Here is a 15877-nt window from a genome sequence, read left to right on the forward strand (position 1 = left end):
CGTCATAAAAGGATGGACATGGTCAGTACTAGTAAGCTGTTTAAAAAATACTTAGTTTGTACTCAGCGGCCCAAAGTGATCCAAGAAAATATCCTCTGTAAACCATTCTCTGTAAACACTAGAGATGGATTAACTCTAGAGATGCGTGAACATCACAGTATATCAGCACTTTCTGAAATACTCAGACCAGGATGTTCAAAGTCACTTAATTTTTATATGGTCATTCCTGGGATTTGGTAATATTTCTGTCCCCCAGAGTTTTCAAAGTGGTGTTTTACCAAAATTAATTGTTAGAAGTGTTTCACAATACCTTGGTATGCCCATTATAATGAATAAAAAAATAATTATTGAATTTTAATAATTTTTAGCATAAAAAATGTCTTATATCTATTTTAAACCAAACATTTTGTCATGTCCCTGAGGCACTTCACTTAGTTTGTACTTAGAAAATCATTAACAAAATGTGCATAGTTTCCATGATTTTTGGTAATAATGTAAGCATTTATTTGTGTTCCTTTCTTGCTCATAATAATTAAGTCTCCACACATATGTGACATAATTTACCAGAAATGACATCATTCAGGTCTCTTTAATAATTACGTAGAAAATGGTTAGTATTATCATGGTTTTCCTTCATATTTTTGAGGTGTATTATAGTCAGGGAGTGAGGGTACTGTCAAGCTTAACAACTCAACCCCATCACATAAAATTAAGATAGAAAATTATTTTTTAACATTTTATTTTAATCCTTAAGTATAGCCTATACAATACACTTATTTTATTGCAGCCATATATGGCCTGCTCTCCTAACTACATGAGGAGCATTGGCCATTTTGAGTAAAAACCCACAACCCACTCATCTATACACATTTTATTCCTGATTTGTAATACATTCTTGAGCAATTATATTTATTATTGAGCTGTCATTTTGACAACTGGATAAGTAGATTTTGCTCTTTCCCCATTCTGGAGGTCTGGAGCTGTACATGGCTAGAAATTATACTTTTTTGTTGCAACTATGGCGTCTGAAAGAACTGACTTAGGGTCTTGAAACAACTTATTGAAACAACATGTGATCAGAGGAGTTTCTGACATACTGACTAGCATTGGAAATTGTTAAACCAATACATTTGGGTAGATTTTGATACAACCCTTTTATGTTTTGGTGGTTCAGTGCAGGTCCTCTTATACAGACTTCTACAGCACAGCAGCAGCCGAGGGAAGCATTCAGTTTGGCCTTCCCGAGAAAGGGCCTCTCCCAAGAGGAAGCTGCCAGCTCTAATTCCAGCGTTACTGAACTGTGCTGTGTTGCCATGTTTGACGCTCAGTGGCTAACCACAACCTGCCTCCTCGCCAATGACAGACTTCACACCCAGAAGTCAGTGGTTTGTGAAGGAGGCACGATGCCGGCGGTGACGAGCCCTCAGCGAGCGACTGCGCCATGTGTCAAGATGGCACATAATGGCTAGGAACCACAGAAGAGTTTCACTGCCACAAAAACCGCTCTGACAACACGAGAACTCGCTCTTCATTAAAAACTGGAAGCGGAGAAAACCTATTCAACAAGCACAACAGCAGTTCACTGTTATTTGCTTATAAAGGACAAAGACAAACATTTCCCACATCCCAAAACTCAATTAACGTACATTAACACCTCAGGACTTCCACGGCAACAATAAAAGCCATCATTTTGACAACTCTGTGCACAAGCACCTCCTGTCCAAATCTCAAAACTCTTAACTCCTGCCAAGAGCTGCATGCTGGGTGCACACGACACCTATGGATTTCACGAGCCACTTCATTCGGAAAGTGCAATTATGAAAGATGTCTGTCGAGAGAGGGGGGAAAAAGCCTTGTTCCAGGCGTTAAGCTCATAATGGTTGGCTACTGGAGCGGACAGAGAGCCCCTGCCATGTCCTCTCGTCCTGTCGGAGCGCGTTATGTCAGCCGCTCCACAGGACTGATGGTGTTTATGATGGCTAGAGTAAACAGGCCTGTCGGAGCCTCTCTTTTCCTGGCAACCAGGTCATGCAGTGCTACTGTATGAGGCATCCAGTGCAAAACTGTTTAGATAATTCTGTTGTTAAATTTTAAAATGATTTTAAATTGTATTCAGTTTTTTTTTAAGTGTGGAAATCCAACATTGCTGTAACTGGAACTAGTGTTGGGCGATATGCTCAAATGTCATATCGTCCAATCGCCAGCCTGCATATCCGTAATATATACCCGATATTGTGCTCATTTATTTAAGTATTTACTTAGTTTCGTTGCCAGTGTTGTGCTCATTTTCTACCCACTGTCAAATTATTACCCCCTCATTGAAATCGATACCGGATTGCCTAATCCTAGCCCCTCCCCCCCATCTAACCCTAAACCCTGTAAGAATCTGGAAGGGTTAGAATTCGAACACGTTAGAATTCGAACTAAAATCAGCCTAATGTTTTAATTATGAATTTATATTTAACATAATTTAATAGAAACACAAAGTTAGACTACTAATTATAAGGCTTACATTTCCTCAGTTATTCAAAAAGCAGCTAACGTTACAGAAAATGAGCCAAGGACATTCACATTTTTAAAGAACATTAACGTACTGACTTCAGTCTAGCGCCAGTTTATTAAGTTTAAAAACACTTCGCGTTATAAGAGTTGTTTACACTGTATGATGAATAAATCTCCTATACTTACATCGCCCGTACATCTGCATTTTGTTTACGAGTATTCGCGAGCACGTCTGAACAAAACTCCTCTGCTTCAGCGATAACTCATCTGAACGCCTCTGATTGGCCATTGCATTCAGAAAGTCAGCGAAATCGTGTCTGATTGGTTATTATGCGCAACACTAAAGATAAGAAAGAACAAATCATCCCTAATATTATTTTGATAGTATTACTAGCCTAATTAATGTGGTGGATTACATGCCTTTGACTTTTATTGTATAAGCACTTATTTTAATGTCAGGTGGAGCATGTGAACTCCCACTCCTCTTATTTAATAGGAATGCCTTCAGATTAATGCTTCCTAATAACATTCGCTCGTTTCAATTCTATATTATATCCGACATTTCCTTATAATGTTTTGCAAGCTTATAAGCCAACTGTACAAAAAAGATGAATACAGTACATTAGCTTTCCAGTGGCTCCTAAAGCTAAGGAAACCCATTTTAAAATATTTAATGGTATATACCCATCATCTGAGTTTTAGAGACGTCAGAGACAACTGATCATCTTTTCTTTTCTTGTGTATATTCAAGTATTTTCTGGGAGAATGTCTTCTTGGTTGGAAACAGATTCGATCACTGCCCACTTTTGCTAGAAAGCATATTATGTTTGGAATGTTGTTGGGTGATAAAAAGAATATGTTTTTCATAAATGTAATGTTGATTTTGGCCATTTTGGTTTTTCATTCATAAATGCAAATGTATGAAGACAAGACCTTATTTTTCTGTATTCAAAAAATACTTTTTTTCAATTTTTTCCTATTTTCCTTCATTGGAATGTATGAAAATTTGAGAGATTTACACTTACTAGAAGAGGAATGAAATGACCCCTCCTTACATCCTCTTTTATTATTTTTTATATAAAAAAAATAAATAAAATTTAACTTATGTGCCTTATTTAATACTTGTTTACTTGCCATTATAGTTGTAGTTTGATGTTAAATAAAAAATAAACTACTATTGTCTATCGGCTTCTTCCCTAACTGGAACTATCTGGTGCTAAGGATTAGAAAGGATAAGAAATCTTAAAGAAAAAAAAAAAAAGATTAAACAGATGTAAACATGAAATGAATGAATTTCTGTTAGATAATATAGCTGTAACAGGTTCGTTGTTGGCAGAGGATGCTACACAAACACAGTTTTGGTTTCCTAGGCGAATATTGTGAGTCACTTTTATTAAAAGCATCATTACTACAGTTGGCAGCAATTTACAGTTAATCATACATGATGGTTTAAAAAAAAAAGAAAAGAAAAAAAATGACACACAAAAGAAAAAAAAAACATTTACAACATGTCTGTAAACTTCAAGGCTAGTTAGAATTGAGGTAATGCTGTTCAGCTTTGTGGCTAAAGTAACAAAAGTCCATTCAAATAGATAAAGGTACCTGATTTTATTCTTACACCAGTGCATTAACATGGATACAGTGAGACAATTTGACTGCAGTAATTTATTTCATGTCACTTTTTCACACTTTCCGGTGTTTAGTCAAAAGAGTAAAATTGAACATTCAAAAGCTGCCTTCGTTATTGCTGTCTCCACAGGTCGAGAGGTCTCCTCACCCGTTTGGATTGTCAGTGTGAGAGACTGGGAACAGTCCGAGTGTAGGCTATGATATGTGAGAACTTTGCCTGCTCCTCTCAGCAGAACAGTACAACGAAAACCACGATTCTTCCTCAGCAGCGGAGAGTGTCTTAATGCCGTTTAATTGTACATCACTGAATATTACGAGATGCTACTCATTGTTACAATATCAACAGTAGAGAGAGCGAGAGAAAAAAAGTGACACCAAAACAAAACAATAATATTAAAATAAGGAGAGAGCAGCATAGCACTATCGGAACGATTAATTCCTATAATATTTCAGGAAATTTCCATCTCATCTAGAAGGCACCCACACAGTGCCAAATACTCAAGAAAAAAAAAAATCAAAACAAAAGTACTGGAAACACAGAAAAGAAAAAAAACACCCTTTTGACATCCGCACAACTGTTCACGTCATCCCTGGCTATGCTAATGGTTACAGAGACAGCTTATTTGCTTTTCTCTTAACGTTACCAGTCAACAAAAAACAACCGACCAAAGTGTTTTGGATATTGAGTTGACATGTAAATAGCTGGATTACCATTCTGTCAGAGTTCAGTCTGCGTCTCCTCAGCCCTGGGGAAATGTTAGAAGGCATGATTCCGTTTTTTTAGTCACTTTTATCATCCTCATCAGCAGGGTCATCATCCTCATCATCATCATCATCATCATCGTCCTCATCATCCATTCCACCCTCCATGGAGTCCATTTCCTCCGCCGGCCCTGCCAGGTCATCATCTAGTACTGATGAATCAGCAGTCTTGTTCTGGCTCTCCTCTGAGTCACTGTCTTCAAGTGTGTTGTCAGCAGTTTCCACGTCAGCCGTGGAGGCGTTCTGGTCCTGATTTGTGTGGAGCCCTTTACTGGACTCCTTGTCCTCACCGGTGGCCCCCAAGGCCCCGGATACAGCGCTCTGGAGGTCAGCTAGAGAAGATTGGGGGAAGCCGGGGATGCCCAGGCCGCCAAGACTGGGGTGTAAGAACATGGATGGGTAGAAGAGGCCTGGGGCCATGGTGGACAGCAGGAAAGGGTTGAAGGCCAGTGCATTGGTGGACATGCCGGCGGCTGCGGCTGCATTCAGCGCAGTTGTGGTTGCCTCAGCAGACTCTGTTTCAGACGATTTCTCTGCTTCCTTCTCCTCTTTCTCATCTCCTTCATCCTTGGTCTCCTCGTCCGTCTTCAGCTTGGGATTCTCCTCAGATTCTGCCTGTTCTGTGCCAGAGGCACCGTTGGTGGCCGTTGCAGCAGCAGCCAGGTTTCCTCCAAACAGACCCCCCAGGCTGAACATGTTGGGGAGGCCACCCATGCCAGGAAGCATGAGAGGCAGCATGGCTGCAGCGTGCTTGGCGTCCGCTCCCCCTCCGAGAGCAGAGGGAAAGCCCATGAGGCCAGCGGCCAGCTGGAGGCTCTGGAGGCTTTGCAGGCCCTGCAGACTGGTCAGGTCCATACCACCAAACAGCCCGTTCAACAGCAAAGGATTAACGCCGGACGCGGAAGCCGCCGCTGCCTGTGCTGCTGCTGTCGCCTTGGCAATCTCAGATTTAGGTCGCCTGCCTCTGCGGCGCACGCCCTCCTCTCTGACTACTGGCCCAGTCAGAAGACGATCAAACATGGACTCTGGGAGAAAGCCCTGGAAACAAAGAAAATATTATAATTTAAGAACATACAACAACCATGAAAAGTTAGTATGAATTTCATGTTTTTCAAGAAGTCTCTTGTGCTCACCAAGGCTCTATTTATTTGATCAAGAGAGCAATTAAAACAATAATTGTCCAATGCTACAATTTAAAATAACTTTTGAATTTTATATATTTAAAAATCTCATTTATTCCTGTGATGGGAAAGCTGTCGTCAGTCAGTCCTCAGTCAATATGCAAAAAAAAAAATTCTAAAAATTCTAATTCTAAATTCTATATTTAAATTCTGAAAATTAAAAGTGTTTCTACATAAATATTAAGTAGAAAAAAAAAGGCATTTATTTTAAATAGAAATACATTTTAATACATTCAGCAAACATGACGTTAAGGGCATTTTGTAATATAACTATATGCCCTCAATGTCATGTTTGCTGAATAGAAGTAGTTCTTAAAAATCAACTTGCTGAACTCAAACTTTTGAATGGTAGTAGTATACATTATAGATATATTTAAAAAAACAAAGCAACAAGCAATTTGATACATGACAGTTACTAATAGTTGAAACTATCAAATAGTGGCTAAATTGATCTGAATTCACTCAAAATTTAATAAAATACTCACCGACTGCTTCACTATATCTGTCCAGTCTGGGGAGATAGCAAAGTCTGCATTTTCAACCAGCCAGCGGGGTAAATCCTTCATTGGAGGTGCCATGGCTCCTCCCATCTGTAGTTATACAAGTTAAAAATGTTGCAGCGAGTGTAAAGAAGATATTGTGTGGAAATTAACTGGATCCATTGATAAACAATAATACTTGCCTTTCTTCCATTCCGAATGTTAACAACAGGGACTCTCTCCTCTCCGGTCAGCGTATTGATGTCGATCTTGTTAGGATTGCGGCATCTGTGTCGCTTCTGTTTGGGCTTGGCAAACTGAGAGAGGTGGTGGTCCTCATTCTTCTGAAAGGTAAGAACAAGAGAACTCTAATATAAACTGCACAGGACATTGCCACATGACCCAACAGAAAAAAAAACACAAACCAAAAAAACAAGTTGGGTGGGCTGAAAGAACTGCACTCACTGGTACGTATCCAGGCATATCCATAGTGTAGGTTGGGTGCTGTCTCAGCCACTCCCGTAGGTCCTTAGTGCTGGGTCCATCTTCCCCTGTAAGATGGCTTCCCTCTTCTAGGCCTTCAACGGGAGCCTTATGTGCAGGAGATGACATGGGTCTATGTGCCCGCCCATCCACAAAAGCTTTGGTCCCATCAGAATTTTCCTGTAGAGGCAAAGAAGCAGAAAATTAGAAAAAGAAAAGTATGTTTATGTGCTTAAAGAGTGTCAATGCGCAACATGAAACGGCATGACTCCCACATCACACCCTGACAGGACTCGTACCGCACTGAGTTGTCCTCTTTTGTTCCCCATAAAGAGCAGTTCCAACCCCTCCACATTTTTCCTGCGACCCCTCTTTCTCCGGTTGGGGAGTTCAGTGTCAAGTAGAGAGCCGTTGGCTCTGGGTCTAGAGGAAGTGCCTGCTTGCAGCAGCTCCATCTGTGCTTTCAGGGCTGCGGAGGAGCCCATGGCCCCAGGGAAGGCAGTGGAGGAAGAGGAGGTGGACACGCCGTGCAGGGCCTTGGTCAGGTCTATGGCCTGTGCTTGGCCTTCTGCAGCATGGGACTCTCGTAACTGAGCGACCATCTCCATCAGGTTCCTGCGCTTGGCAGCACGCTCCGCCTCGATCTCCACCTTCCTCCTCCTGCGTCTGCGCTGCCGAGGTACTGACAGACTCAAAGCATCGTCCTGGATGAGATCAATGAGAGGGTGTTTAATAAATGTAACTACTAAAATCTATTTTATAATTTTACAAAACCATAGTGGGTCTCAGCAGGCGCAGCGTGCCGGGTTAGGGGCGGACTTGCCTTGTTGACCTGTGGTGACATGGTGAGGTCCTCACTGCCACTATAGCTGGTCTGACCCACCAATGAGAGATCACCAAGACTCTGCCTCTGCAGGGGGCTGTCCGTTGCCATGGAGATGTAGCCAGGCAACAGGCCTGGGAAGTCAAAGAACTGCCTCCTGTTGGAAGGCCACTTGCCCTTCATGACCGCTTCACAGATGTTGTCCATACGATTGATCATTACCCTGTCCTGAAGTACAAACACAGAAGACCAGCACAAATGTTAGTGAGTGTGTGCGCGTGGATGCATACATAATGAACTAGAGGGTATCTCATTTTCTCCATTTCAGCTCCGGTTTCATGTCCCAAGAATCTTATAATGTAATTTTGCTCCGTTATTAAAAGAGGAAGCTCTGAAACTCTAAGTACAGTATTTTCACTATGCATCACATCATCATGTCTTCAAAGCTTTAGGCTTGGCTTCATTTTTCTTCATTTATCTCTAAATGATATTACTACATGCTAGAAGAGGGGGAAAATGGATGTGTTAATGCATAGTTAATCTGATAGAAAAAAAAAAAAAAAAACTTAATTGACAAAAAAGGAAAGGAAATTTTGAGTGAAGTGGGAAAAATGGTTTAACTAACCTTGGGCCAGAAAGAGAACAATGAACGTTCACTGAACATCTGAGAGGCTGACGGCTCAACGTCATCAACACTGAAGCAGTCCCTGGTCTCATCACGGGCCGTGCTCAAGGAGGCGTTACTCTCCTCATCGAAATTTTTCCTCTCAGAGGATGCTCCAACTGCAAATAAAAAATCATCTTCTAATACAAGCTTAACTGCAATAAGATTTCCCAAATCAAAATCCATTACTTTTTTAGCATCCTGACCAGCCAATTAAAGAAATTAAAATAGTTAAAGAAAAAGCTTGTTCTAAAACTGGTTTTGTTTGTTTTTGGATCATAGAAAAATCCTTTTAGGCATGTTTCTCTGATGCATACATAGCCTACATCATAAATGTAGTGTCAACAGAAATGTAACACCAAATAATGTCTAACATTCACCTTCAGCGTGTGAAGATTTTTCTGATTTGTCGTCCTCATACATCTTCTCTTCCTCATCATCTTTGGAGGTTTTGTCAGTAGGAAGTTTAGTCTCAGTGGTCAGTGGCTCTTTTTCATCCTCAGCGTTTTTGTCCTCAGGGGTCATGGGCTCCTGGGTCACAGGCTTCTCATCAGCCATGCCATCCACAGGACAACCCTGCTCTACCTTGGTCTTAACCTCCATCACATCATCTTTCTTCTCCACTTCCATCTTTTCCTCTTTAGGCTCGTGCTTCAGACACAAATCATCTGCTTCCTCTTCTTTTTTAGGAGAGAGGGCTTCAGGTTTTTCTTCTTTGACCTCCCCCATGTCACCATTCTCCACTTTGGGCACCAAGACATCTCCCTGCTCTTCCTTCACCTCCTCATCTTTGAGCAGGTTCAGAGGTGTAAGAGGATCAGACACGATGGGCAGCTCCGCACCCTTGCCCTGTGTAAACTTCCGATGGGCCTCCAAGAAGCTCAGCTCGGGGTCGTTGAGGATGTGGTAGTCAGTGCGGCTGACACCGTGCTTTGCGGCGCCCCGCAGGAGGTCTCGGTCATGTCGTCCGGGCTCCCACCAGGCTGGGAGATCAGGGCTGGGTTGGCACAGACTCAGCCTCTCATCCAGCTGAGGGTGCGGCAACACCTGCTCCCTGATCCGCCGCAGCAGCTCGATACGATAGAGTGTCCGTGAAGCCCGCTCTTCTGTAATGGGGTCAATGATGATGGTGGGGTCAGGCAGTTCTGTAAATAGAAAAGTCCACTTGCATAATCGAGAATAGGAAAATACAAATCAAAACATCAAAATGTAATTTTATTTATTTATATTTTTTTTAATACTATTTTCTATAAATACACACACACACACACATACACACATACATATGTATCATATATATATATATATATATAAAAATATATATATATATATATACACATATACATATACATATATATATATATATATATATATATATATATATATACATATATATATATATATATATATTTAAAAAATGCTAATTACAAAAATTCAGACTTCACTATATTACAATGTCCGGTAATACAAATAGATATACAAGCTAATTTCAATAAGGTTCTGATATATCTTTCACGTTTCTTCTGCTAATATTTTTCTTTTAGGGGTGAAGACATAACCGAAAGGAAACTGGAGCTACTCAGAGGTAGCGGAAGCAGACTAGGTTGTGATCACAATTAAGAAAAAAAAAATGGACTAGACAACAAAAACAACAGGCAACCAGGAACTGACCAAAAAAAAATAAAAAATAAAATTAATAATTAAAAAAGACAGTAGTTCACCTGTTTCGGATTTGATCTGCATCCGACACACCCGCTTGCACATGGCCACAAAAGAGTAGTAATATTTTTCCAGGCTTTCGTCTGTCTTCTTGTCTAGACGAGCAAAAGCACGGAACTGGGACCAGTCAAAGCACTGTCTGTGCACGTCATAAACCACACCAAATGTGGACACCACACGATAGAAATCAGCCTCTTCACGCCTTGTCCATCTGGAAAACAGATGTTGATAAATGGAAATGAGGTCATGTGTGACTAAAGGAGAAATACAGATTTTTTTTTTTTTTTTTAAATGTAAGATCTAGATGCAACTCACCTCTGCCTTCGCTCTTTAAAATAAGCTGCTCCATCAGCCAGCAGGGCGGCACTATCAGGGATGTAAGCTGATCCCTTGGCCATGAAAGTCCCTCCTTCAGCCATAAAAGCCACTGCTCCATCCGGAGCATAAGCTCCTCCCTCTGTTACCATGGCAAGGATGTCATCACGTGGACGGCCTCGGCGCCGGTCAGGTTTGGTCATGGCTACCTGCCTCAGTTGCTCACGCTTGTGAGTGCGCTGATAGGCCGTGATGAGGCGGCGCAATCGGGCTGTCAGAGCAGAAGCTGGTGGCCAGTACAGATTGCCTGCTTTCCCATTCTCACCAGGCTTAGGTGCTGAGGGTGGACAAACAGATGGCAACGGTGAGCACAGTGAAGTAAAAATCTCATGTATGATGGGTAACACCTGTATGCTGGGGAAATAAATACCTTCTCTAGTCTCGCCATCCATCCCATCGTCTTTATCATCCAGGGGAGAGTTTGTAAAATCCTGCAAACATGCCAAAGAAAACATTACATAAGCCAATTTATTACCAATACTGATTTTAGATACAGTCAAGACTAATTTTTTTCCAAACTCACATCCAGATCATCTTTAAACGGCATCCGGAGTGGCTTGTACTCTGGGTCCTCATCCTCTCTATTGTGAAAAAGAGAAAAGATTTTAGTGTGGAAGAGAAAACAAAGAAAAGAACCAAAAGGAAAGCGGGGAGAGGGATAAAGAAAGAGGGAGAGAGCCAGAGAAAGAAAGAGCAGGAGGAGTCCCTCTTGCTGGGGCTGTGATTTTGGGCCAAACTTACCCCTCGACACCATCTGCCATCATGTCCGCTCCCCTCTGCTCAGCAGCAATGGCCTTGGCATCGGGCATGCCCACCCTCTCCAGGAAACACAGGGTGGGGTCAGCACGCATAGAGTTATACTTTTCGTAGCCTAGCGGAAGAAAAGAGAGCAGCGGTGAACATAAAATATGCATAATTACAGGCCGGGCTGTGGGCTGGGGAGCTTTTATTTCCTCTGGTGATGTGAAAGCAGAGAAAAATATTACTGGTGTGTAAAATGTAGTTTAAAATTAAATTGAAAAAATCAAATGTTTAAATAAAATGTTAGTTGTGTGAGGTGCTAAAAACTTTTACACAATGTACCAAAAAAAAATGCAAAAAAAAAAAAATGCAAAAAGAAAACCTTATAATACAAAGTGAAATCCATTCAAAAACTACCAGAAGATTAAATCAAACCAAAAGGAAAAAAAAATTAAAAGAACCAAAAAGGCAGAGCCAAAGGAAACTGCCCGTTGAAATAGTCCAAGCAGAACAGATTCGAGCCTGCGGATCCCTACAGTGCACAACAGGGGAGGCGATTGGCAGGCTGGACCCACTTCAGCTGAGCCGCCTGATCAGACGTTTCCAAGCCCCCCTCCCCCTCCCTACATCACATTTGGGATTAGGATTTATGCGGTAACATTGTTCCTAACTGCCGGCGCCGCCCGTCGAGCCAAACTGTAATCATGAGGGGGTTTATATCACTCTTTCCTCTGCAGTCCAGTGTGTGTGTGTTTCCTCCCCAGACCTCCCTACTGAATTGGGATTATGATTAAGAACAGGCTGCCTGTGTTATATACATGCTCCTGTGTGTGTGTGTGTGTGCGGGCGCATGCATGGAAGCCAGCTGAGTTAACGAGGTAGCGCAGCACACCAGGGGAGAGCAGAGAGAGCTCTCTGTACACACATTCATGAAAAAGACCAATCTGAGAGAAGCATAAAAGCCCCTCGCCAAGATTAATATCGGTGGCGAGAGGAGCGGACATTATTAAATAAAGCGGCTCTTACTATACTTAATACAATTAAAAGTCAGCAGCTGAGAAACCCCTCTCCATCTCTTTTTTTTAATACAGCTTTTGGCCTTGTTTTCCCTGAAAGATAAATTGGGACAGCTGCGCAGCTTCACAAAAGAAAACAACCACGTCCCAAACTGGGAATTTAGCAGGTTCTCCCAGAACACTTCTTAACACTGCGGGTCAATGTTAATAAAATGTGCTGAGAGGTGCCTGTTGCCTCTGATGGATTAGATCTTGGCTCTTTCCCCATCCATTTTCCCAGCCACCCTCCATCGAGTGAAGGATTAGCCATTCGGAAAATGTCACTAATCAATCTCTAGGCAATATTACAATAGGTCAACATTAGCAACTACTGTCACCGATCACCGCAAAAGCACCAATCAGAGAGCGTCAGCTGTGAGGAGGCGGAGCTTACCATGCTTAAATACGCCGATTAGGAGGGACTTGTCTGCTTCAAGATCCCACCAATCAGTGGGCACATCAGCGTTGAAGGGTTGCGGGATCCAGATATCCAACTCGCTATAAGCAAAACACAAACAAACACAGGAAAGAGTGATTAAAACCAGGAGATGGCCACAGCGGCACATAATCTAATGAGAGTGGCATTAATGTCTATCTGCAGACATCTGGTAGGAAACATGAGCATTAGCAAGCCACATCTCATTTAGGTCCATTTCTCATCTTGTTTATTCAGGGCCAACCTGATTATGGCCAGAGATCTGAGCCACTCGCTTATCTCACCCCATGCACTTGCGTGCACACGCGAGCCCCTCGCAGTCATTAGAACTTCAGTAGAGTCCTTGAGAGCATCAACATGGCAAGCACGTTTACACATTATAAATGCATGCACATCTGGGTGGGGGTGTTGTCAGAAAGGGGGAGGAGAAGGTGGTGATGGAGGGAGAGGAAAGATAACAGCAGGCAGGATTCAGTGGAAGGGAATGGAGAGAGATGCCAACCTTGACTCAGTTCCCTCCAGGATTCTGTCTGCATGGTCTCCGATGACTTCTTGTCGCAGATAGTAGAGCATGCGGACCCGCAGCAGCACTCTGTCAGAGAGAGAAAGAGCAGGAGACACAAAAAACAAAACAAAGATGAGTTGGGGTTAATGGAGTGACACAGAATGAAAGGAAAGAAAAAGGCACAAAGGGAAGGGGAGAAGGCAGAAAACAAGAGTGAGTAAGTTTGGCCAGCTCTGAGCTGTGCCAGCAGCAGTAGCAGTGGCAGCAGCAGCTCTTTGGCATGTGCCATGGCTCATCCATCATGCTGCCAGGGCTGATTAGCCACGCTGTGCGGCAGCCTCCACGCCTGACAGATGGCTGCACATAATCACCTCTGTGTGTGCCGCCTTTCACCCGCTTCCAACAGGTCTGCCTGGCACCTGGCCTGGCACCGCGCCGCTGCGCTTGGGGAGCCGCCCGTACCCACCCTCGCCCCCCTCCTTCACACGTACGCACTCCAGCACCTTCATCCTCTCATTTCCATTTCCTTCCTAATGCTGTTAGGGAAGTTGGGGAGGTGCTAACGGGACGCCTCCAAAGTACAGAGGCAGAAGTTTGCAGTGCAGCGAGCAGATGGTTGGCGGTCTAAGCACCTCGCATTTATCGTCTCGTAACGTTTCCTCAGCTGTTGCTCTGTTCCCCTTTTCTGGATGCACATCAGAGCCAGCAGTGTAAACCATGTTTTGCCTTCTCTCTCTCTGTCACTGCCTAGCATAAGGCAGGACACAACAATGCTGGCCTGGCAACAGAAATTATTTATCAAACGAAACCGGAGAGGCCTTCGAAAAACAAAAGACACAAACCGGCGGCACACGAGGCATAATGGATGTGCTGGGTGAGAGGCGAAATCATCATGTGGTCTGATGAGCCGAACGATGAATTATTGAGTGATCTTAAAATCTTTTAATTTCAGAGATGAAAAAGATTCCTGATGGCCTGTCATTCATTATTTCAGGAACTTGGCAGAAGCCTTTGCCAGAAAGATGGGGTTCTTTTTTTTTGCCAGATTCTCTACAGCTGGCCATTTTTTAACTGACATTCATTAGTCAAAGCTAAACTACGGAGGAGCCAAGCAACTTAATGAAACATCTGCACCACAAGGTAACAGTGCTAACTCGCTTTTGGACACGTTCAGCTAAACTCGCAAGTTTGCTTCAATTACTTTTTCAACTTGAAAAGCTCTTCACAAGTTTTCAAATGCACCTGCTTCTGAGGATATCAGGCTTTGAAGGCAAAAGGTTACTTTCAAACAAGATGGCAGCAGAAGAACTGAGCTGGCTGTGTGGAATTTTAAACCCGGGCTCTTCACTTTTTGACCAGGGAATTTCCACAAGCTTTCTAATCATTTGATAAGGATTTTTTTTCTCATACAAAAATTGGCAGAATGATTTCCATTCATATGTCAGGTATAAATCTGAATAGATCTAGATTATACTCTAATACATTAGGACTTGTTGCCCCCATCAAATTGAAAAAGGTTAGAGAAAAACGTACTGTGCCATGGTACAACAGTAATACCCACTCTCTCAAGAAAGAAACTCTTGAGCACAAATGGAGAAAAACTAACTTGGAAGTTTTTAGAATTGTGTGGAAAAACATTATGTCCAGCTATAGACAGGCTCTAAAAACTGCCAGGGGCCAAGCAAATCCACAAACTCAGAGAAAATAACCAAAACAATCCAAGGTTTTTATTTAGCACAGTGGCTAGATTAACAAATAACCAGACGCCACCCGATCTAAATATTCCCTCACAGTTCAATACTAATAACTTTATGAATTTCTTCACTGACAAAATAGATAACATCAGAAATATAATAACAAATGTAGATTCTACAGTGTCTAATACTTCAGCTTCACTCATCACACCCAAAGATAAATTGCAGTGCTTTAGAACTATAGGAGAGGAAGAGCTAGATAAACTTTTCACTACATAAAAACCAACAACATGTATAATAAAAACCGTACCCACTAAATTACTGAAAGAGTTGCTACCTGTAGCAGAAGAACCACTTCTCAATATTATTAACTCGTCGTTATCTTTAGGTCACGTCCCAAAACCATTCAAGCTGGCGGTTATTAAGCCTCTTATTAAGAAACCACAACTAGATCCTAGTGAACTGGCAAATTACAGACCCATTTCAAATCTTCCATTTGTCTAAAATTTTAGAAAAATGCAAAAAATTATCTCTATGAAGAATTTTCCTTCATTGAGGTTTTCAGGCCCCACCATAGCACAGAAACTGCACTTGTTAAAATCACAAATGACTTGCTTTTTGTGTCAGACCAAGGCTGCATCTCATTGCTAGTTTTATTTGATATTAGTGCTGTGTTCGACACCATAGATCACGACATACTCATAGGTCAATTACAAAACTATATAGGTATTCAAGGGCAGGCTTTAAGATGGTTTAGATCCTACCTGTCCGATCGCTACCACTTTGTTTATCTACATGGGGAGTCATCTCATTTATCACTAGTAAAATA

General features: G+C 42.1%; 1 protein-coding gene across 3 annotated transcripts in view; it reads right to left on the reverse strand.

The window, feature by feature from the left end:
• Positions 1 to 4095: 4095 nt before the first annotated feature.
• Positions 4096 to 15877, reverse strand: part of LOC109059637 (chromodomain-helicase-DNA-binding protein 7-like) — a 52641-nt gene continuing 40859 nt past the window's right edge. For 2 of the 3 annotated variants that reach the window (XM_042718122.1, XM_042718123.1), the window contains 15 exons: positions 13352 to 13441; positions 12808 to 12911; positions 11359 to 11488; positions 11141 to 11198; positions 10988 to 11048; positions 10558 to 10894; positions 10245 to 10453; positions 8904 to 9668; positions 8485 to 8642; positions 7860 to 8087; positions 7336 to 7740; positions 7019 to 7216; positions 6757 to 6897; positions 6560 to 6664; positions 4096 to 5931 (listed from right to left, as the gene is read on the reverse strand). In XM_042718122.1, the coding sequence (XP_042574056.1) occupies positions 4912 to 5931; positions 6560 to 6664; positions 6757 to 6897; positions 7019 to 7216; positions 7336 to 7740; positions 7860 to 8087; positions 8485 to 8642; positions 8904 to 9668; positions 10245 to 10453; positions 10558 to 10894; positions 10988 to 11048; positions 11141 to 11198; positions 11359 to 11488; positions 12808 to 12911; positions 13352 to 13441 (4009 nt within the window). In that variant the 3' untranslated portion in view covers positions 4096 to 4911. The remainder of the gene's footprint in view (positions 5932 to 6559; positions 6665 to 6756; positions 6898 to 7018; positions 7217 to 7335; positions 7741 to 7859; positions 8088 to 8484; positions 8643 to 8903; positions 9669 to 10244; positions 10454 to 10557; positions 10895 to 10987; positions 11049 to 11140; positions 11199 to 11358; positions 11489 to 12807; positions 12912 to 13351; positions 13442 to 15877) is intronic. The other variant, XM_042718124.1, reaches the window with a different exon arrangement.

Source organism: Cyprinus carpio, chromosome B2, assembly GCF_018340385.1.
Source record: "Cyprinus carpio isolate SPL01 chromosome B2, ASM1834038v1, whole genome shotgun sequence".
Classification (NCBI taxonomy): domain Eukaryota; kingdom Metazoa; phylum Chordata; class Actinopteri; order Cypriniformes; family Cyprinidae; genus Cyprinus; species Cyprinus carpio.